This window comes from Nothobranchius furzeri, chromosome 1 (genome assembly GCF_043380555.1).
Source record: "Nothobranchius furzeri strain GRZ-AD chromosome 1, NfurGRZ-RIMD1, whole genome shotgun sequence".
NCBI classification, from domain to species: Eukaryota; Metazoa; Chordata; class Actinopteri; order Cyprinodontiformes; family Nothobranchiidae; genus Nothobranchius; species Nothobranchius furzeri.
In genome coordinates this window covers 70,373,497-70,396,199 of record NC_091741.1, presented here as the reverse complement: position 1 = coordinate 70,396,199, position 22,703 = coordinate 70,373,497, and the positions used below count along the sequence as shown (strand labels likewise).

The 22,703-nt window shown below is 39.6% G+C and overlaps 1 protein-coding gene across 2 annotated transcripts in view; it reads right to left on the bottom strand.

Annotated features, from left to right (window-relative positions):
- Positions 1–2,004: 2,004 nt before the first annotated feature.
- Positions 2,005–22,703, bottom strand: part of pde6a (phosphodiesterase 6A, cGMP-specific, rod, alpha) — a 48,910-nt gene continuing 28,211 nt past the window's right edge. Inside the window, exons 13-24 of one of the 2 annotated variants that reach the window (XM_054739377.2) lie at positions 20,780–20,845; positions 20,400–20,546; positions 10,970–11,077; positions 10,428–10,537; positions 8,713–8,800; positions 8,238–8,338; positions 6,281–6,388; positions 6,145–6,208; positions 4,521–4,595; positions 3,279–3,362; positions 2,920–3,088; positions 2,005–2,647 (exon numbers count right to left, since the gene is read on the bottom strand). In XM_054739377.2, coding sequence (XP_054595352.2) covers positions 2,607–2,647; positions 2,920–3,088; positions 3,279–3,362; positions 4,521–4,595; positions 6,145–6,208; positions 6,281–6,388; positions 8,238–8,338; positions 8,713–8,800; positions 10,428–10,537; positions 10,970–11,077; positions 20,400–20,546; positions 20,780–20,845 — 1,161 coding nt within the window. In that variant the 3' untranslated portion in view covers positions 2,005–2,606. The remainder of the gene's footprint in view (positions 2,648–2,919; positions 3,089–3,278; positions 3,363–4,520; positions 4,596–6,144; positions 6,209–6,280; positions 6,389–8,237; positions 8,339–8,712; positions 8,801–10,427; positions 10,538–10,969; positions 11,078–20,399; positions 20,547–20,779; positions 20,846–22,703) is intronic. The other variant, XM_015951855.3, reaches the window with a different exon arrangement.

Genomic DNA, 22,703 nt, shown 5'->3' with positions numbered 1-22,703 from the left:
AATTGGAGACCCGGCCTTTAATTCAATACCGGCCTGTATTAGAGGATTTACGGTATCTACGTCTGAATATCTACTGTATTTGACTGAAGCTCATCCTTTCTTGGCGTGACAGCGGGACGTCCCGAAGGTCCGCTCTCCTGTTCACCACTCAGACGTCCTTATTTTCTACCTTCCTAGATCATCCAGCTGTAACCTGTTCCTGATCATGTCTTTAGTCCCGCTGTAACACTGATGCATCGGTCTCAGACGGCATGGAGTTCAGGTGTTATTAGAACTACCTGCGTGTGTTTACCACCCAGCTTCAGCTCTTCTGTGGTTGGGTCTGACCCACGTTAGTAAAAGTAAGTCCTCCATCAGGGCTTGTGCCTCTTCTAGTGTCATTTTAAACTATTTTAATTATTTATTTAACCATTACTAGATTAGCAGCAACAGAAATGCTGCTAAAAACACACAATTATGTGAAGCTGGAAAAATTAGAATACTGTGCAAAATTACATTTATTTCTGTAATTTAACTAGACCGAGATACCATTTAAAGGCTCGGGAACCTTTACAGGTGTTTCTATTTGCAATTTTAAATTTTAGCTGATTGGGGTCTTGTTAAATATCACACAGTGACCTTTTAATAATCTAGATAAGTGTAATGTTCCTGTTAGTAGTTCCTCCTGTTAAGTGCTTATTTATTTAAATTATTCAGGTTTATAAAAACATTTGGACATTTTATTATGCTCCAGTCATTACTCATTTATATTTCACTATTGTAGTAATTCTTGCATTCTTTAATGAAAAAAGTAACTAATTAGTTATTTTTGTTGGTAATTAGTTACTTTTATGATCTTGTAACTCAGTTAGTAACTGAGTTACTTTTTGACAAAGTAATCAGTAACTATAACTAATTACTTTTTTAAAGTAACGTTCCCAACACTGGACAAGAGACAGAAGACGGGCATCCACTCAAGTTTCTTATCCAGCCCCACTAACATGTTTGACCAAACAGTTAAATGACACAGCATTTCCCCCCATTCAACCAGCAAAATAAAGTACAGAAATATAGTTTTACTTACTGATAAAAAAGAAGCAGAAACTGCTTGGATGGTCTGTTAGTGCAGTTAATAACCACAGCTTGCCCTCTTTGTCCAAATAATTCCATGATTAACATCCAAACACCAACACACAGAGAACACAACTAAAGTTCAGAGAGTCAAAATGACCAAACATCTTTTAACATGAGTCTGAGGCCTCTCCCCAGAGCTAGATCTAAAGTCAAGTGGCTCTGATGCTCATTAATTATTCAGAACTTTAAGCATTTAATTACACTTAAACAGAAAAGTTACAAAACTATTCACTCCCCTTAGAATTGTCATGAATGTAAACTAGATCTATTAAACCTAAAATATGATTTTGTGACCAGGCTATAATCATGTTTATTTCTGCTGTGAAATTGGCATTTTTAACATGGGAGTCATGAGGATTTGCTCACTTCTGGTACCAGCACCTAGTGGATGAGGGTGGAACTGCAATTTTAGCCACTTTTTGGCTTCAAAAAAAAAAAAAAAGACCACAATGGCCCCTTGGTTGGGAGTTATCTGTAGGAGTAGAAATATTATTTGCGACCGACAAATGAGCTCTTTGTGCTAAACAAAGTAAAACATTTGCTGCCATATTCTAACATACAAAAAGATCCAAAACATCAAATCTCTGCAGTTGGGTGTATTTTACTCAACAAGCTGTTGTCTCAGCAGCAGACCAAACAGCTGTCATGAACTCAAAGCCACTACAGACGATTATTCTCAACTTGAAAATGGCTTTACATTCTCATTTTGCATACATTCAATGTGGATAAAATGCATATTTACTACATGATGCATCATATCTGTACAGTGCAGTACAATGTCAAAAAACTCCAAAGTCCTATAAGAACATTTAAAGATGCAGACTTCAAAGATTATTGCAGTAAACTGAAAATTTGAATAATGCTCTTGGTTGGATTCCTCGTCACAAGCGATTCTGTATTTTCATTTTATTTTATTTTTTGCAGGTTGTAAACAAATAAATAAGAAAACCACGTCCACACAGCAAATACAACAGCGTGTAAGTAATTCAAACAAACATTTGAACTGGACTTCAGGAGCACTTTTCTCTATGTTGTTGAGTCAGTTAGTGGCATTACAGCTCCATAATCAACTCTATCAAGCTCATAATGAAGCACTGCATTAGATTATAGGTAAACAGAAAAGTCTGCTTTAGAGATCTGTTTCTTTCCCTTTGTGGGGGATTTTTAGAAGTGCAAAACACTTTTTGCTAGCTGACTCGCAGATGCTGTGATCCTCAAAAAATGCCTGAACACACGACAAAGCTCTGTGCAGATAAAGAGAAAACAACCCACAAGGGAAGAAATGGTGCAGAGGGAAAGCGGTAGAGACAAATAAGCTGATTTGAAAAGTTTCTATTTGCACCTGACAGAGACAAGTTACTGAAAGAAGAATTGACCTTTCAGGAAGATGGATTTTTCAGGTGTGAGCCCAAAACTCTCACCAAAGATTAAAAAGACTCCATGCTATCGACCACAATCATGCAGCGAGCGTAGAGGGTTCTCCCGTGGTACCTCTAACTGAGAACACAAGTCTTTGACTGGGATGCACTTGCTGCTAGGAGGAGGGGAAAAAACAAGAAGGGGAAAGAAAGAAAATAAATTACTTTTATGATATGAGGTGAGCTGTATTACATGTTCTGGTTACAGCCGAGACATTTTCACTCAGAGGTATCTCAAACATTTGACATTTATATCAGAAAAAGAGAAGAAAAATAACTTCATGTGCCATTTATTTCTTGTGTGTGTGTGTGTGTGTGTGTGTGTGTGTGTGTGTGTGTGTGTGTGTGTGTGTGTGTGTGTGTGTGTGTTGATCTGAAAGCCTCCTACCTTGTTTGGCTGCTGCAGCTTTCTGAGCAGCCTCCTCTTTGGCTTTCTTGGCTGCTTCAATGGTTGCCAGTTTGGCCTCATGCTGCTCCTTCAAGGCATTCCACTCTTTCCTGTTGTTCAAGAGACGATCCAGCATGGGGGTGATCTCTTGGTGAAAACGGCTAAACTCCTGAGGGGAGGAAAATAAAACAAGAAATAAATGTGGTTTCCTGTGTCTAAACGGTGAACAATAATTAAATTGCAATTAAAAATTTCAGAGGATGCAAAAAGCCTGCAATAATTTAATTATTAAAGCACATTATTAATGGCAAATCTTTAAAACTGCTGTTTGGTTTAAGTTTGACTAGTTTAAGTCTGACCTTGTACACAAAAGTGCAGACAAAGTCGATGAAACCACACTGTAGCTTCGGCAGCTCATCTGCTTTGTTTCTGTCCATCATGGGCTGAAAAAAAGAAGAGTTATCGTTAAAGCAAATTACTAAATCTCTACATATCTGTTGATTACTGTGAAGCTAAAATATAATCCTGGCTGCAGCTACAGAAGCAGCTAATCTTTACGTATTCTAAATCCAGAATAAAACAATTGGAAGTTTGTGTTTAGCCGATAACTTTCTGTAAGGAGTGAAAGCCCTAGCCACCTTTACAGTGTGGGGATTATACATTTGTAGAATGCATGACTGTAGAAAGTGTGGGCAGTACCCCTAAAAAATGTACGGAGAAAAAATATTTGTAATTCTCAATGTAAATCAAAGATGGAAACAAAAACAAACAAAAATATTCAGAACTCCATGAAGAATCTGTACACATTTCAAAATATCAGTTAATGTTCAGCTTTTGTGTGATTTTCTGTTAAAAACTAAACTCTAAATCTAGATTTAGTCTGTTTTCCAGTAAAGGAAAATGTAAAAGAAATTCAACATAGTTTTGAAGGTGCATTCAACCAGTACCTAGAACACGTACGAACAACACACTCGACTATGGGCTTCTATGAAAAACTCATGCTGTCCACAAGTGAAACTGCCCACCCACATGCCTCGACAACCTCTCTGCAGTGAGTCACAGATTCCACCGCTGAAAAAGCACAACTGATCAAAATGAAAAGTTTTCCCTGCTGAAAGACACGATTAAATTCAGAGGTGAAAAAAGTGCAGGACAATCCTCTTGCACTTCGAGTGTCTCAAGGACGTGAGGGAATGAGATGAAGCCAGATGCAGGGCGGCAGGGAGGGAATGGTCAGCCGGGTCAAGGCCACAGCGACCGATCTTTCTGAATCAGTGCTCCACATAATGACTTGTGCTCTGCTCAACACTACCACCCCAGGGAATTTTATCTGTTTTTTCATTTCGTCTTCCACCTACGTCTCTGCCTCTTGTTCTATGTACTCGTTATGTACTTTTCTTCTCAAGATCCTAAATTGAAAGCCCAGAGAGACTTTATTACTGGTATTTAATATTTAAAAAAATGTAATTGTAGAACTGGTTTGCAGAAACAGAGGGTTTTTATTCGTCACAATACAAACTAAATGAACTCTATTTTAGGAATAATTTTAATGAGCAACATGAGTTTTAATAAGTTATTCTGGATTCTTGTAGAGATCTTACGATGGGTTGCTGCTCCAGAACCGTCCTCTCCAGGTCACCCTGCTCCCAGAACTCAGCAGCCACAGAGAGTGCCACCTAGAGAACAATCCGAGATTTAAGATGAAACCTCAATTCAATCCAGAAACCTAAGATTTATGCACTGCAATGTAAAAAAAAAACCTCCTATAGAGAATAGGTTACAACAGATTCCTTACATCCGTCATCCTATAAAGCTATTATAATGTCCCACAAATGAGTGGTATTGATGAATCACATGAGTTTCAAGCTTTGTGGCTCGATCAAATGAAAGCCTGTTTTGTCCTCCCTCACAAGCCAAAAACGGAGCAGTGTGAGATCAGGTTAATAATGTGCTAATTCTCTATTCAGAATAGAGAAGCTCCGTTTTGAAGGAGTTAGTCATCAAGTCAGTTTTGAGAGAACAACTGCCTCGATGGCGGCACAGCGACTCCATGTGCTTTTCTTCCAGAACTGGACAAAAAAGTAGAAAGAATTGCCCATTAAAATGTCAGCAGTGTATCTCACTCAGAACAGAGTATCTCTAGTGTTTCCCTGGGTGCATCACAGACCCCGCCCTCAGTTATTAAACCCCGTGAGGGTGATCCTTATGCAGGTTTTGATCTATTTTATCAAAATGTTGAACGTTAATAAGCATCTGGTTCGCAGTAGGAACCATTAGGACTAAATTAAGTTCTGATATCACATTTCTGCTCAACAACATCACCAAATGTGTTTTATTCGTCTTCGTCTTCGTCTTCCTCCGCTTATCCGGGTCCGGGTCGCGGGGGCAGCATCCCAATTAGGGAGCTCCAGGCCGTCCTCTCCCCGGCCTTGTCCACCAGCTCCTCCGGCAGGACCCCAAGGTTTTATTCTAGACTGGGAAATATCCCCAATCTGTTTAAACTCTCGGTTGTAACATTTCACTCTGCACTTGATTGTGTTTAAGACAGGGTTCAGAATATGGGGGAGCTAAAGGGGGCCCAGCTCACCTTAAAGTGTGATGGGCTTCCCCAAAAGTAGTCAACATACACACCAATGGGGAAGCCTCCATTCTCTGCCATGGAGCCCCCACTCCCACTCTTATAGACATTAGCTGGATGGAAACCCCAAAATTACGGAGGTTTTATCACACACACACACACACACACACACACATACACACACACACACACACACACACACACACACACACACACGGTCTCATGGAGATCGGACAGGGAGCTCGGCAGTAATAAATGCTCACCTATCTGGGTGTTGAGCAGGCAGACATGCTTGCTGTTAATGTCGATATAGGAATGCTTATAGACTTGATGATAATGTATTCATTACACATTTCACTAGAATAAGATGCTGAGTCAGGTGGTGATGAAGAGAATAAAAAAGCAGCAGGGTGGTTTTGATGCATGAGGCCATCAAAATCCTCTGCTGAGCACTGCAGATAAAAATTTAAATGACAAAATACTATTTGCTGCCTTCTTTATCTTTGCGTTTCACAGGGCCTCTACGCGTGTGTGTGTGTGTGTGTGTGTGTGTGTGTGTGTGTGTGTGTGTGTGTGTGTTATTTCTATAAATATACACACGTAAGACTAGAATACCTATGAGACCTTGTTTTTATGTGGACATATACCTTACTCTGGATCTCCCATGGTTTGGCAATGGCGGAAAGATCGCAGGCTGTCATCATCATGGCCCTGAGAACGCAGCACGCGACTGAGTTATCTGTTTCTGACTCTGCTTTGGAAGCTGTGTGCATTTCTACCTACATCACTATCTCTTTGCGAGTGGTCTCGAGCATCATGTATTTAGTCCAGTCGTTCCAGTTCTCGTAGGTCTTAGACTGGTCCACAATCTTCTGGAACATTGTCCTCTTCCTGCAGAGAAACAAACATTAAAGCACAAATTTCTAAATATTAATGCATGAACAAATAACCGAGGTGTTTAGATAAAAAGGTAAATATTATTACTTTAAAATGGTTAAATCATTGGGTATTTTGAAACAAAAATTTGAAAAGCAATAATAAACTTTAAATAACTTTGAAAGGTTTGCTTAAGGCAACTCAGATTTAGATATTTCTGACAGACCCGTTGATTAAAAAACAAAACAGATTCACATTTTAACAAACTGTGATGCTACAAAATTGTAATGAAGAGTGAGGAGCTTAAACTATGACATACTATTTTCTTCCAGTCAGCTGTAAAACTTTCAAATGCTGTTGCAGGAGATAACATTGGCCCTCCTGATGATCCCAGGTATTGTGCTTGGTTTAGTTTTTTCTCTGCTGTTTGTATCTTTGTGCAGATTAAATGTGAAGAAAACCTTACTTGAATTATTTGCTTCACTGACTTAATAGATAATAAATCCAACATTATTTTTTATTTGTTGAAAAGTTTGGAAACCTGTTTGTGCTGAGCTCTGGACAACACCATTAGTTTTACAATAGCTAAAAATAGATTGATGTAACACAATGCATTCTGGGAGTTAGCCCTAGACAAGCAAGCATGCATTTTACATGGGTGTCCATGGATCTGACTCACTTTGCTCGTCACAAAGTTGTAGTTTTGTTTCCCAAAAAAGGAACTAAGCACCACTATTGGGGGTTGTACAAATCACTCTAGACACCCAGCTCGGATATCACAGAAGACTTTTTTAATTGGTTTTCCAAAGCCGGGCAAGGTCCACAACAACATGACACAGCTGCAAAGGGAATGAGCCGAGCTAAAGGCAAAGAAAAGCGGAGGCAGTACTTATGTGGAAGAGTGTGGAGCAGATCCTTACATTTTGCAAATAACCTAAAAGTAAAAAAATAAAAAATGAAAAGAAAAGAAAATATACTTAGAGTAAATGTTACATGAGCACTGTGAGCAATTGTTTGAGCACATAAGTTTGAATTATGTTTCGGTCAATATTTTTTTATTGAATGCAGTTTGGAGTTGTAGCATTAGCGCTCAGCAGCACTTGCGGGATGATGTCTAATGTTTGCCATTCAGAGAATTAAATAAAAGTTCAAGAAGCAGCGTTCTTATATGAAATCTCAAATCTTTCTCTCAATATTTAGAGTTCCACTTTGGGTAATTTTGGTAGTCCGTAGCTGTGTTCCTAGTTTTTTTTTTTTTTGTTCTTTTTCTTTGTTACAAATTTCCATCACACATCGCAGCTATTCTTCATTCTCTATCAACTCGCTTTCCTTCTTCTTCTTTGGCATCTAACTGCAGCTGGCATCAATCAAACTGCATTACTGCCACCTCCTGGTTTACCCAGTTAGTAACAGTATAAAGATATGTGTCATCTCTGATTGTCAAAATTGAGAATCTTGTTTTATATATATATATATATATATATATATATATATATATATATATATATATATATATATATATATATATATATACACACACACACACACATATATATATATATATATATATATATATATATATATATATATATATATATATATATATATATATATATATATATATTTTTTTTTATCAATCAATGTTTCCCAAAAGTCAACTAAGATTCTGCTTCTTGGTCCTGATTACTTGGATTACTTTAAGATTTCTGTCTCTGGATGTTTGAGCTGATGTGTTCATGGGATCTATCAGAAGTTTTTATTTTGTTTGTTTGTTTCTGCCTGCTTGTTTCAATGTTCCAACCTCACATTTTAGAACAAGATTGTTGAATCAAAAAAAGACTGAAACCATTTTTGTTATACTGACTTGAAGTAGAGAGCCAAGTCGGTGGCAATTATTGCAATGTCCATGAGGTGGATGACGATGTCGTGCTGACGACGGTTCAGATTCTGATAAATGTTTAATGCCTGAAGCACAAGAAAAAAGACAAAATGTCACTTGGAGTTACACTTTAAGAAAGCAGTTCGACTGAGGAGAAGGTGAGCAATCAAAAGGGACACATCCTTTTATTTTAAACATAAAGAAAGCATTAAATTAAGTACTTTTAGGAAGCGTTTTGTAAAGAGTTTAAGCACAAATATTTTCATAAACGGCAAAGAAAATTAACAGAGGTTGGGTTTTTAGGGGAAAGATGAAAAATGTACTTGATCAGTAAATACTGAACAAATATTTTTAGACTTGCTGGTAAAATTAACTGCTCATATTTCTCTGTGATGCTGCCTTGCATCACAACTGCCCTTGCTGTGCCCTGCCCTGCCTGTGTGTTCGTAGCTCAACCCACCTCATCCCTCAGCAAAGTCTTGCCAAACTCCAGATGGTGTCTCTCCAGGATAGAGGAGCCATGAAGCTTTGCGAGGGGATTACCAGACCTGGAAACACACAAACACACAGCCTGATGGGAGGTTTTGATGTGATAAATCATGCATGTTAAACCCCAGGGGGTCTGGCCTGGTGTGTCCACTGCTAATGGTAAGTCATTAGCTCATCCATCAGCAGGTGGACCTGTGCAGCTGGAGGTGTACCCGGTCAGTAACAAATAACTGATGCTCCTAACATGTCGCAATATTTTCACCTAAAGAGCTGATGTCAGGCCGTCTGTATGCAGCACAGAGGGAGCAACAGCTATTGATCAAAAAGGCTCAGAGACGCTGATGAAGAAACTGGGTCATTATAGCTTTGGGTACGCCTGTATATTTTCTGGCCGCTTGTTGGTATTATTTTTTATTTGACTTAATTTCATAGATTGCTGTAGTCTGCAACTTAATAGTTTAACCATCTTAAAGAAAAACAATCCAGATAAGTTTTCTGTGTTGACTCGTGTTAATTTAATAATAAACTGCTCCATGTTAGCTGATAAAATAAAATATCACCTGTTGCTTCCATCTCAGGAACATTGCTAAGCTGAGTCCCATTCTGTACCACTCTGAACTTGAGACTGTTATCCGCACCTCCATCTCCTCATGCGTCTGAGCAAAACCTCCCTGAACCGTCTTCTGACCAAGTCCTCCAAACACACCCACATCACCCCGCTTCTCCTCCAGCTTCACTGGCTGCTAGTTAACTTCAGGGTTCCCTTCAAGATCCTGGTTCTGGTCTATAGGACCTTACATGGACGAGCACCATCATATGTTGGTGATCTTCTCAGTCCCTACACCCCCAGCAGGTCCCTGAGGTCCAGTGATCAAAGCCTACTGGTTGTGCAACGCACCAGGCTAAAGACCAAAGGTGACAGGCCATTTGCTGCCGTGGCCCCCAGACTCTGGAGCTCTATCCCCCTGAGCCTGAGATCAGTGGACTCAGTGGTCTCCTTTAAAAAGCAGCTGAAGACTCACTTGTTCAGACTGACTTTGGTGTGACCTTCACCACCCCCGTCTCCTTATTATGTTCTTATTGCACCTTTCCTGGGATCCATTGATTTCCCTCTATCCTATTCATTTTATCTCTTCCTTTCCCTAATTATTTTTCTTTTCTCCTTTTAAACATATTTTTTAACAATTTTAGAAATATTTTTATACTTTATATATTTTTTGTTTTTGTGAAGTGCCTTGTGGGTTTTATCTTGAGAGGTGCAATATAAAAGGTTGTCTTCTTCTTCTACTTTGACAGTAGTACCTGTTCACCTGCACTATCCTAAATGATTAGCAGAAGGCTTTTTTTTCTACTGGCAGCATTAAAAATGGTAAAGGTTTTTGCTGTTTCTTGTTCCTAAACAAAAAAGAGATGGAACACTGGTAGACATAGTAAGCAAGTGGGCGGGGACTAATTTTAAGGACATTTTTGCTCAGTTCCAGCTTCACTTCAGTTCTAACGCAGCTTCAGCCATCATTTTATTTATTAATTTATTTGCAATGTATCTAGTAGTTCTTGCTTTTCCTTTTTTTATTGAAAAGGTGAACCTATAGGTGTATAAGATCAAATCCAAAGTAATTTATGTCACTCTTCAGGTAATGAACACCACCATGATGTTTCTTTACTGTCGTTTCTGTTTTCTCTTACTTCATCTGGTAGAGGTTGTTGGTTCCTCTGTGATCAATGTCATGACAGAAGCCAGCAGTCACCATGGCCATGCACTCCAGGTCAGTGTAGTAACGCTTCAGATCACCTGTCTGAGAAAGACAGTCAGCGTGAGAGGAGAAGATGTGAATATACCCATCCAGGACTAGGTAACACAACATAAACCAATACAATTACAAATGAGGTATTTTCTATTGGTTCTGTGAGTAGACAATAATGACAACACCGAGTAATTTACAGACGCTTCATTTCTTCTAACATTTACTATTTTCTCTTGCTCCAAAGCACAGACACACATTAAATCATGCGTGCTGTTTGCATTACATTCTGAAGAATGATACAGGGGGTGGGAAGTAGAGGAGATTTTTATCACGTTGAATCAGAGAGAAAAAATGAGCAATGGTTTAAATGAAAACCTAGCAGAAGAGGAGGAGGTAAAGCACGAGGTGAAGGACTGGTAAAAACGTTGAGAGAAAAGGAGAATGAAGGGAGAAGGAGGAGGGAGTCAAAGTGATGTGAGTAACCATAAGCAGGGTGAACATGGTCTGTCCAACGTTAAATCCGTGTCTCCAATTGTGGTACGTGATCCTCCTGTAGCCTTTACTGACAGAGTACATAAATCTCACCAAGACCTGAAAAAAATAACCAAACAATAATAATATTGTTAGAACCAGAGTAAGAATGCATGCTCCAAAAGCAAAAAAAAAAAAAAAAAAAAAAAAGAAAAAAGCATGGACTCTATGTTGCATCATCAATCTGTTAGAATAGAATTTTATTTAAATGTTTTTATCTTTATCTTTATATACATATATACATATATATATATATATATATATATATATATATATATATATATATAGTATTAAATTTTGATACTGTATTCTAAGGGTGAAATATGCTTTGGTTTTGTTTTAAATTCAGTATGGTACACTTTAGTTATTTCAAGGCTATGATGGATTTGGGAAATTGATTTGATAACGTGCATGGTGCATGGTGCATGGCTCAACTTGCAATGTCAAAGGACAACTTAACATTTTAACCCTTTGTAAACAAATATTTTCTCTGACCCAAAACAAGAATTTCAGTTAGTTTTTGTTATTTTGACGTGTTTGAAATTTCACACACTTGAGCTTTGACTCTTCATGCAAGACGTGAATGTCTTTTTTAACTGTGGGGAAACAGGCCATCAACTGTTTCGAGAGAGTGCTCGCTGCAGGACCACAAAGGGGGAGCTGCACCAGAGTCAGCCCCACCCATGTGTTCTGCAGTGAGCACTGCTTGGCCTTTTCCTTAAGCCCTAGGCCTATTTTGAAGCCTATTCCTCAAAAAATGGTAAAAAAATGCAATTTAATGGTAAAAATAGTTTAGATAGCCTTGTAGGGCTTGGTTTGCTGATTAATTTGATGGGAAATATTACTATTTCTTCTGTAGTGTCAGGGTTGGTTTGGGCCTGTTAAGGGACTAACGTCACAGGGTCCCCCACCTGGGGGACACTAGGGCTTAATGGTTTTGATTTAAAATTTTACTTTTAATTTTGTAAACATGAAAAGATGAAAATTATGCTACTTGATTAATAATAATAATAATAATAATAATAATAATAATAATAATAATAATAATAATAATAAGTCCTGCAAAGTTCAACCCCCACCTCCACATCGTGCAGGACGGGCAACGTAAGCATGACAATCCAGTCATGTCTCGGCTAATTGGGCTCTGACAACATCTCACTATGATGAGTCAAACAATCAGAAAACCATACCGCATCGCTTGTCACGCGGTTCAACAATGAGCGCGCCATTCAGCAGGGGACCAGGCTGATGGTGAAAAGTGTGCTACTGGAACAAACTCCACCCACCCCCAGGCATCTGTGGACCGGCTGTGCGAAGTTATCCTTCAACCAGCCGCCCATGATGTAAAACTTACCACAAATGAAAACGAAAGTAAAAGGAAGAAATGGACTAGGGAGGAGTATAAACAAGTTATGGAAGCGTACATCACAGCTCAACTAAAACCATCAGGAGAGAGCAACACTAAACAAACCTTTACTCTATGGAGAAATGCAAACCCCACATCAAGACCCAACATGGACCCCAACAAACTGTCCAATGTAAGAAGGGACATCATCAAACAGAAAAGACTTACAGATGCATAGGTGGAAGCTATTAGGAGAAAGGTCAGACTTACTGTAGAAGAAAATGAAAACACAGTGGAAGACGGCAGACATGAAGAACAGGAATATAAAATCAGGAATGAAGGAGACCAACCTCAACAGCAAGAAGTAGATGGAGTGACTGAAGAGGGTACCAACAGAACATATGAAAAACACACAGACTTTGAAAAAGTCTGAGACAGCATACTCCAGAAATGGATGGAAGCAAAGCTCCAAGGGCTGGAGAATCGAGACAAGCTGCCTAAGATATATAGCAACAAAAATATCAAGAACCCCATCAGCCTAGCCAACAGAGCAATACAAGACACCAAACAAGACTACTCTATATCAATGGACCTCACATTATTTAATGAAATATGTTATGCAGCAGCTACAGTAATCACAGACCTGAGTTGTGCCAAGAAAATAAAAAAACAAGGAAAAAGAAAACAGCCCAAATGGAAGGCAGACATCGAGAAGGACAATCTCAAAAAGAGAAAAGATCTACTCACAGAAATTGAAAAAGGTAACATTACTAATAAAAGAAAAGAGAGGCAAATGAAGAAGAGGTATGACATCCAGGACACAACTGACATTGTGGAAGATAAAGAAAAGCTCAAACAACAGATACAGGCCAAGGCACAAAGAATCAGAAGATATGAAAAGAGAAGTAAACACTTCAGACACAACCATGTTTTCAAAGTTGACCCAAAGAAGTTCTACAGAGAACTTGACAAGAAACAGATAGAAATCAAAGAACTACCATCTCTGGAAAAAGTTGAAGAGTTCTGGAGCAATTCCATCTTACAGTTCTTTTTAAAAACACAGAAAAGGTTTATTTACCTGCAACGTTTCGTTTGCGGCTGCAAACATCATCATTCTGACGCCGATGGTGGTGTTCGTTTATCCACGGGCAGCAGAAGACGTTGTTGCCCTCTGCTGCCCGCTCTCCCCTCTCCGATGATGCAGTCCCATGCGCGATCCAACGAGTAAACTCCATCGTCTCTGTTCATAGTCCCACATCCACGTCTCCTTATCTCGATAGCTTCTTTAATCCATCTTTTGTATTTCTGTTGTTCGGTGTTTATGATCCTTGTGTTGTCCCAGTCCATTATATGGTTTTCTCTTGTGCAGTGATCTGTTACGGTTGACTTCTTTATTGTGCTTTCTGCTTCTTGTTTTGCTGCTCTTGTGTGTTTTCTACTTGCCTCTTTCTCGCACTCCTTTCTATGTTCTATTGTTCGTGTGTTGAGTTGGCGTCCGGTTTCTCCTATGTATGTTTTATTGCAGAGTTTGCATGGGATTTCATAAATGACTCCACATTTAAGTCCAGCTGGTATCTTGTCTTTTGGGTGTACTAGTCTGTTTCTAACTGTTGTGTATGGTTTCGTTGGTGTGTTTATGTTGTGTTTTTTCATTGTTGCTCTTATTTTTTCTATTATGCATTTGATGTATAGTAAGGTTATCACTGGTTTTGTTCTTGTCTTTCTGGGTTTCTGGTTCTTTGCTTTGGTTGTTTTTTTTTTCTGTTGTTGTTTGTTGCTTTCCTTTGTTTATTGCCCATATCGGGTATCCGCAGGTTTTTAAAGCAGAGAGGGGAGAGCGGGCAGCAGAGGGCGACAACGTCCTCTGCTGCCCGCAAATAAACGAAGGAAGTGACGCCACCATCTGCGTCAGCCTGATGATGTTTGCAGCCGCAAACGTAACATTGCAGGTAAGTAAACCTTTTCTGTGTTTTAAAATGAACTGAAAGCTGGAATTTGAAACTAAACACAGCAAGAACACAACAAAGATGTTTAAAGAAAAATACGGACAACAAGGAACGAAGGACTTCCGCCTTTTGGAACGATTACATCAAAAACGCACACGTCTTAGAAACCACCTTTGCTTCAATTTAAGATGTCGGAACGAAAACATCACACCAGCAAGCCTACAGCTGAAAACACCAATCCAAGACAGCACAGAACATAATGGAAAGAGCACAGAGAGCACTGCTCAAAGAAAGGATAAGAAACGTCATAACCAAACAGAAGCAAGTGGAAAACAAACTGGAAAGAAGACACCTGGACTTAAAAAGGAATTACAAACTTGATGAACAAACGGAGGAACTAATTAAAGGACACATGATGGAAAAACAGGAAAAAGAGTTCATAAAAGTAAAAGAAAGACTTATAAAGAAGTTAAACTAACTCATCAACAAGAAAAAGAGGGAAGAAAAACAAGAGAACACCACACAAAGCTCATGGGTATGTAACATTTCACAATACGAACTAACAGAAGCAGAAGAAAGCACATTAAAAAAAGGTTTAAATTTTGCAGTCACACCAAATAAAATACAATACGATGAATTTCTCGTAGCAACAGAACTAGCATGTCAACAGATCACAGATGAGGGAAAGAAAGCAGAACTTAGAAATAATGTAGTTGGGATATTAAAAAACAGCCAAATTCAACACAGCAATATTACAAAAGAAGAACAATCAGCCATGACAGCTTTATCCAAAAATGAACAGATAATTATTCTACCGGCAGACAAAGGAAGAACCACAGTGGTAATGGACAGAGAAAAATATAAACAACAGGTGAAACAGATGCTAGAGGACAAAAATACATACAAAATACTTAAAAAGACCCAAGAGAAAGCATTAAGAAAAATATGAAAAAATTACTGAAGCCACTACAAGAAAATGTCAAAATAACAGAAAAAATGTACAAACACTGGATTCTTACAACAAACATAATACCAAGAATATATGGAACACCAAAAATACACAAATAAAACACCCCACTTAGAACAATAGTTGACAGCATAGGTACACCAACATTCAACATGGCAAAAGAAGTCAGCTAAATCATCAGCCCGTTATTAGGGAACACAGCTCAACACTGCAAAAATAGTATAGAACTGGCAAAAGAACTAAAAAAGATTACAATAGAAGACAACGACATACTCATCTCACACGTCGTCACATCCCTGTTCACAAAAATACCAACCCCAAAAAACCATAGACATAGTAGTTAACAGAATCAGACAGGACAAGACTTTACACAAAAGAACAAACCTCACAGAAGATGACATAGCACAACTGATAGGACTGGTAGCTAACTCCACTTTCTTCACATACGACAACACAATATACAGACAACTGGGAGGCTTCGCCGTGGGTAACCCGTTATCAGCCACCCTGTGCGAGTTTTTCATGGAAGACCGAGAACAAAAAGCCGTAGCCACTGCCCCCCCAAACTGCAAAATAAAATTATGGAAACGCTACGTGGATGACATACTGGAAATCATTCCAAAATGACAAACAGAAACACTAAAACAACACTTAAATAACATTGGTTACACAGGCAACATAAAGTTCACATATGAGTCAGAAACAGAAGGCAGCATAGCATTTATGGATATGAAAATCACCAGACAGACCGACGGGACCCTAAACATAAACACATACAGGAAACCAACACACACAGACCAATATCTATTATGGACATCAGAACACCCTACCATACACAAAATATCAGTAATCAGAACATTATATCACTGAGCAAACATAATAACAGAAGAGAGAGACCGTAAACAAGAGGACAAACACATACAGCATACTTTAAAGACCTGCGGATACCCGACATGGGCAATAAACAAAGGAAAACAACAAACAGCAACAGAAAAAAAAACAACCAAAGCAAAGAACCAGATCCCCAGAAAGACAAGAACCAAAACCAGTGATAACCCTACCATACATCAAAGGCATGACAGAAAATATAAGAGCAACAATGAAAAAAACACACCATAAACACACCAACAAAACCATACACAACAGTTAGAAACAGACTGGTACACCCAAAAGACAAAATATCAGCTGGACTTAAATGTGGAGTCATTTACAAAATCCCATGCAAACTCTGCTATAAAACATACATAGGAGAAACCGGACGCCAACTAAATACACGGACAATAGAACACAGAAAGGAGTGCGAGAAAGAAACAAGTCGAAAACACACAAGAGCAGCAAAACAAGATGCAGAAAGCACAATAAAGAAGTCAGCCGTAACAGATCACTGCACAAGAGAAAACCATATAATGGACTGGGACAACACAAGGATCATAAACACCGAACAACAGAAATACAAAAGATGGATAAAAGAAGCTATCGAGATAAGGAGACGTGGATGTAGGACCATGAACAGAGACGATGAAGTTTACTCGTTGGATCGCACATGGGACTGCATCATCGGAGAGGGTAGAGCGGGCAGCAGAGGGCAACAACGTCCTTTGCTGCACGTCCTTTGCTGCCCGCGGATAAACGAAGGAAGTGACGCCACCATCAGCGTCAGCCTGATGATGTTTGCAGCCTCAAACGAAACATTGCAGGTAAATAAACCTTTTCTGTGTTTTTAAAAGAACTGTAAGATAGAATTTGAAACTCAACATAGCAAGAACACACCAAAGATGTTCTGGAGCAATGTTTGGGGAAAAAGAGAAAAACCACAATGAGGCAGCACAGTGGATCAAAGAAGAATCAATCAGTCAATCAATCAGCCTTTATTTATAAAGCACCTTACAGGCATGAGCATGCCACCAATGTGCTGTACAACAAAATAATAAAACAATAAAACATATAGCACCACAGACATAATTAAAACCACAATTAAGAATTACAAAATATAAAATATTAGCAATTGCTATCCCACAGAATTAAAAGCCAGATCGTAAAAGTAGGTTTTCAGCCTCATTTTAAAAACCGCAACCAATGGAGAGCCCCTAATGGTTAGGGGCAGTGCGTTCCACAGTTTCGGACCCGCAACAGAGAAGCAGAAAGATTGAAGAGCCAACCAGTACAGGAGTGGACAAACATCAGCAAGACAGAAGTAATACTGGCACTAAAGAAAGCAAATATTTGGAAGTCACCTGGAGAAGACAAAGTACATAACTTTTGGCTTAAACATCTCAAAGTCATACATGAAGATCTTGCAAGAGAATACACAGAAATCATTAAAACACCAATAAAGAGCCCAACCTGGCTAACACAGGGTCTAACATATCTGCTACCCAAGACCAATGACACAAAAAACCCTAAGAACTACAGACCAATCACATGCTTACCAACGATGTACAATATCCTCACAAGTATCATCACAGAGAGAACATACACCTTCCTCGACAACAACAACATGCTACCACCAGAACAAAAAGGCTGTAAGAGAGGTAGTTATGGAAGCAAAGACCAACTCCTGATCAACAAGATGATACTGGAAGACAGCAAGGGGAAGAAGAAAAACCTGAGTACAGAATGGATAGACTACAGGAAAGCCTTCGACAGTGTACCACACTCATGGATCATCAAAGTAATGGAACTTCATAGAATCTCACCAACTCTCATCACCTTCATGAAGACAAGTATAGAATCATGGAGGACCACTATGATGCTCACTTATGAGGAAGGATCCATCAAGACAAGACCAATAAAAGTGAGGTGTGGTATCTTTCAAGGAGACTCACTGTCACCTCTCCTTTTCTGTCTATGTCTAGCCCCACTCAGCACCATGCTAAACAACAGTGAACATGGATATGAGGTTCAAGGTAAGAAGATCAACCACCTTTTTTACATGGATGACCTGAAGACCTATGCCAAAAAATGATAACCAACAAGAGGGACTACTGCAAATAGTCAAGCTCTTCAGTGATGACATCTGCATGCAATTTGGACTTAACAAATGTGCAAAGGCTACATTCAAAAAGGGAAAACTCACATCAACATCAAACATACAATTGGACCAAGAGACTGTCATAATGGAGCTCAGTCAAGAGGATACATACAAATATCTTGGGGTCAATGAAGGAGTTGGAATACAACATGCCACCATGAAAGAAAGTCAAAAGAGTACTACAGAAGAGTCAGGCTTGTCATCAAGAGTGAACTTAATGCTGCAAAAAAGATCAAAGACATCAACATTTTAGTATCATCAACTAGCAACTTAAAGAAGTAAAGAAACTAGACACCAAGACCAGAAAATTGCTGACTTCTGAAAGAATGCACCACCCAAAAGCGGATGTAGAAAGATTGTATCTACCAAGACAGATTGGAGGCAGAGGACTTACCCAACTTGAGATGGCTAACAAAACAACAACAATGGCATTGAAAACCTACCTTGAAACAACAGATGATGCCCTATTGATCCTCTTTTGTCAACATGAAGCTCGAAAGAAGCTGTACTCTGTTACAAAAGAAGCTATAAGATATGCACAGGAACTAAGCACCCCAGATGTGGCAAGAAAAGAGAACAAAACAGTAACAAGCTTTGCCAAGAGGACCAAATGGGAGGCAAAGAAATGGGCCCAAAAGAGGATGAGAGAAACATGGGAGGAAAAACCAATGCATGGACAATACCCCTTGAGAGTAAAAAAAAAGCAGACGTAGAACAAGATCATACTCATCAGTGGCTACGCAGAGCAGGACTGAAGGCAGAAACTGAAGGATTGGTGATAGCAGCACAAGACCAGAGCCTGTCAGCGAGATCATGACACCACAATTCAATTCAATTCAAGTTTATTTATATAGCGCCAAATCACGACAAGAGTCGTCTCAAGGCACTTCACATAATAAACATTCCAATTCAGGTCAGTTCATTAAGCCAATCAGAAAAAAATGTTTCCTATATAAGGAATGCAGCACATTGCATCAAGTCGACTATACAGCAATCCTCATACTAGGCAAGCATATAGCGACAGTGGAGAGGAAAACTCCCTTTTAACAGGAAGAAACCTCCAGAAGATCCTGGCTCAGTATAAGCAGCCATTCTCCACGACTCACTGGGGATCGAGAAGACAGAGCACACACACACACACACACACACACACACACACACACACACACACACACACACACACACACACACACACACACACACACACACACACACACACACACACACACACACACACACACACACACACACACACACACACACACACGCACCAAGCAATGTGTCTATGGTTGCATTGTGATTGTTTAGTAAATATTCTATTTAGCGAGAGATAAACTTTCAAGATCATGAAAGATGGAACAGACCCCATGTGTAGAATGTGCAGCCAATATGAAGAAACCATTGACCACATTCTCTCAGGCTGCCCCACGCTAGTCAGAACTGAGTACATCCACAGACATGACAGGGCAGCAAGCTATATCCACTGGAAGATCTGCAAGCATTTCCATCTACCAGCTGCAGATAAGTGGAATGAACACCAACCACCAACAGTGACTGAAAACAACAACATCACAGTGTTGTGGGTCATACCAATCAACACAGACAGAGAAATCATGGCTAACAGACCAGACATAATCATCAAAAACAAAGAAGAGAAGACCTGCCTCATGATTGACATGACCATCCCATCTGAAAAAAATGTCACCTCCAAGGAGCTTGAAAAGCTATCAAAGTACACAGACCTGGAAATAGAAGTCACAAGAATGTGGGGGATGAAGACAACAACAATACCCGTCATAGTGGGCGCACTTGGCCTCATCAAGAAGGGACTGGAAAAGAGAACAAAACAGATTCCTGGAAACCCAACAGTCCAAGAAATCCAGAAGATTGTTCTTCTCGGAAGTGCCCACATCATCAGAAGGACGCTTTCCATAAACCAACCCTGAAACTGCCTTAGAAGCATGGATTGATTCTGGCACTTCAGTGAAAGCATACAAATATACAAAAAAACATAATAATAATAATAATAATAATAATAATAATAATAATAATAATAATAATAATGATAATAATAATAATAATAATAATCAGACCTCTCTGGGAATGTGAAACTTGTCCACCACTTTCAGATCATAGTACATCTTGATGCCACATTTGACAAGGTCCAGCTCACTGTGGTCAAAGTCACAGAAGTGAAACTCTGAGATTTCAGCCTTCTTCGAGTTTGGAAGGACCTCTGACTGCAATGAAGATCAAACAGAAAAATACATTTTTCATAGAAACTTTTAGTTATTATTATTATTTTTTAATATTTACAATTAGTCAATGTATCAAAGGGAACAATTTAAGTCACAGTTTATTTTAAGTAATCAATGTAATTTGAGTCGTTTCATCACTTCTTATTGTGACGTTTTTTTTAGATGCGGACAGAATTAAGTTGCATTGAAAATCACTCATTCTCCTGTTTATTTACCAGAATCTCTTGAAGTTCCTCCTCCTCACACTCATCTGGTTCCTTTCCCCATCTCTCTCTGGTGTCCTGGAGAAACATGCATCACAAACACACTCACCTTGGATGAAGCAGAACAGCATCAATCAGCTGACTCCTGATCTAAGGTCAAACAAAGTGATGTCTTTCAGGTTTTGTTCTCTCTCTGTCCTCTGACAAATCACCTCATAGAAACCCTGACAGCTTATTTCAGCTTATTGATGAAGTTCACTGATTTTTATATCAACTGCATCAAACAGCTGCTTCCAGGCTAACTTGGTTTGTTCTGTATAGATCAAGATTTTAATCTTGAATTATTTCCTAACCTGTGAAGCATTGTGATGCATCAGACATATTTTTAAAAAGGAAGAAAGGAAGAGAACAATCTCTTTTTTAGCACCTCTCAATGTAAAAATCACGAGGCACTTTACAAGTAACAAACTGATGTTTTCAGCTTCTTTTTAAAGGAGACCTCTGAGTCCACTGATCTCAGGCTCTGGGGGAGAGAGCTCCAGAGTCTGGGGGCCACAGCAGCAAATTATCTGTTACCTTTGGTCTTTAGCCTGGTCTGCTGCACAACCAGTAGGCTTTGATCACTGGACCTCAGGGACCTGCTGGGGGTGTAGGGACTGAGAAGATCACCAATGTAAGATGGTGCTCGTCCATGTAAGGCCCTATAGACCAGAACCAAGATCTTGAAATGAACCCTGAAGTTGACTGGCAGCCAGTGAAGCTGGAGGAGAAGCGGAGTGATGTGGGTGTGTTTGGAGGACTTGGTCAGAAGCCGAGCACAGGCATTCTGAACCACCTGTAGACGGTTCAGGAAAGTTTTACTCAGACATGTGAAAAGAGAGTTACAGTAGTCTAAGCGTGAGGAGATGAAGGTGTGGATAACTGTCTGAAGTTCAGAGTGGGACAGAATGGGACTCAGCTTAGCAATGAAGGAGTTTGGTGAGGCCATGGAGAAAGACTATCGATCAGCTCCAAAGAGGTTCTGGCAAACTGTCCGGCGCCTCAGGAAAGGAAGGCAGCAACTCGCTCACACTGTTTACATTGGGGATGGGGAGCTGCTGACGTCAACTGGGGCTATAGTCGGACTGTGGAAGGACTACATTGAGGAGCTCCTCAATCCCACCTACGCATATTCCGAGGAGGAGCCAGAGCCGGGAGACCTGGGGATGGACTGTCCAATCTCTGTCTCAAGTTCAGAGCAGGACAGAATGGGACCCAGCTTAGCAATGTTCCTGAGATGGAAGAAGGAAGAGTGAACAAGAGAAATGACATGAGAATCCATGATGAGATCGTGGTCAAAGGTCACACCAAGATTCCTGACAGAAGGTTTGGTGTGAGAAGCAAGCTGACCAAGAGAGTCTCTGACTTTGGGAACCAGCTTGTCTGGGGCACAGATGAGGATCTCAGTCTTATCTTCATTCAGCTGTAGAAAGCTCCCAGCCATCCAGGTTTTGATAGAGTCTAAGCAGGTGTGTAACAGCTGCAGCTTAGACATCTCATGGGGCTTAAAGGAGATGTACAGTTGGATGTCATCTGCATAAAGATGGTAGGAGATTCCTTTAAAAGAGCTCAGGATGTGCTGAAGAGGAAGCAGATAGAGGAGGAAGAGTAGAGGCCCCCAGCAAAGAACCTTGTGGGACACCATGGGCGAGGGACGTGGTGGAGATGGCCACAGAGAAGGAACGCTTAGACAGATAAGAGGAGAACCCCTCTAGAGCAGTTTCTGGTAGGCCTACTCAGTCTCTATACATTCAACATCACATTTTCGTAAAACTAAAAATGTTTCGGTTTAAAAGTATTTACCTAATTGTAGTCTTCTGTGTGGTAGAATGTAACCAAGTTTCTCTAACTTCTTCTCTGTGTTTAGCAATATATCACTGTCAAAGACATGTCTCCC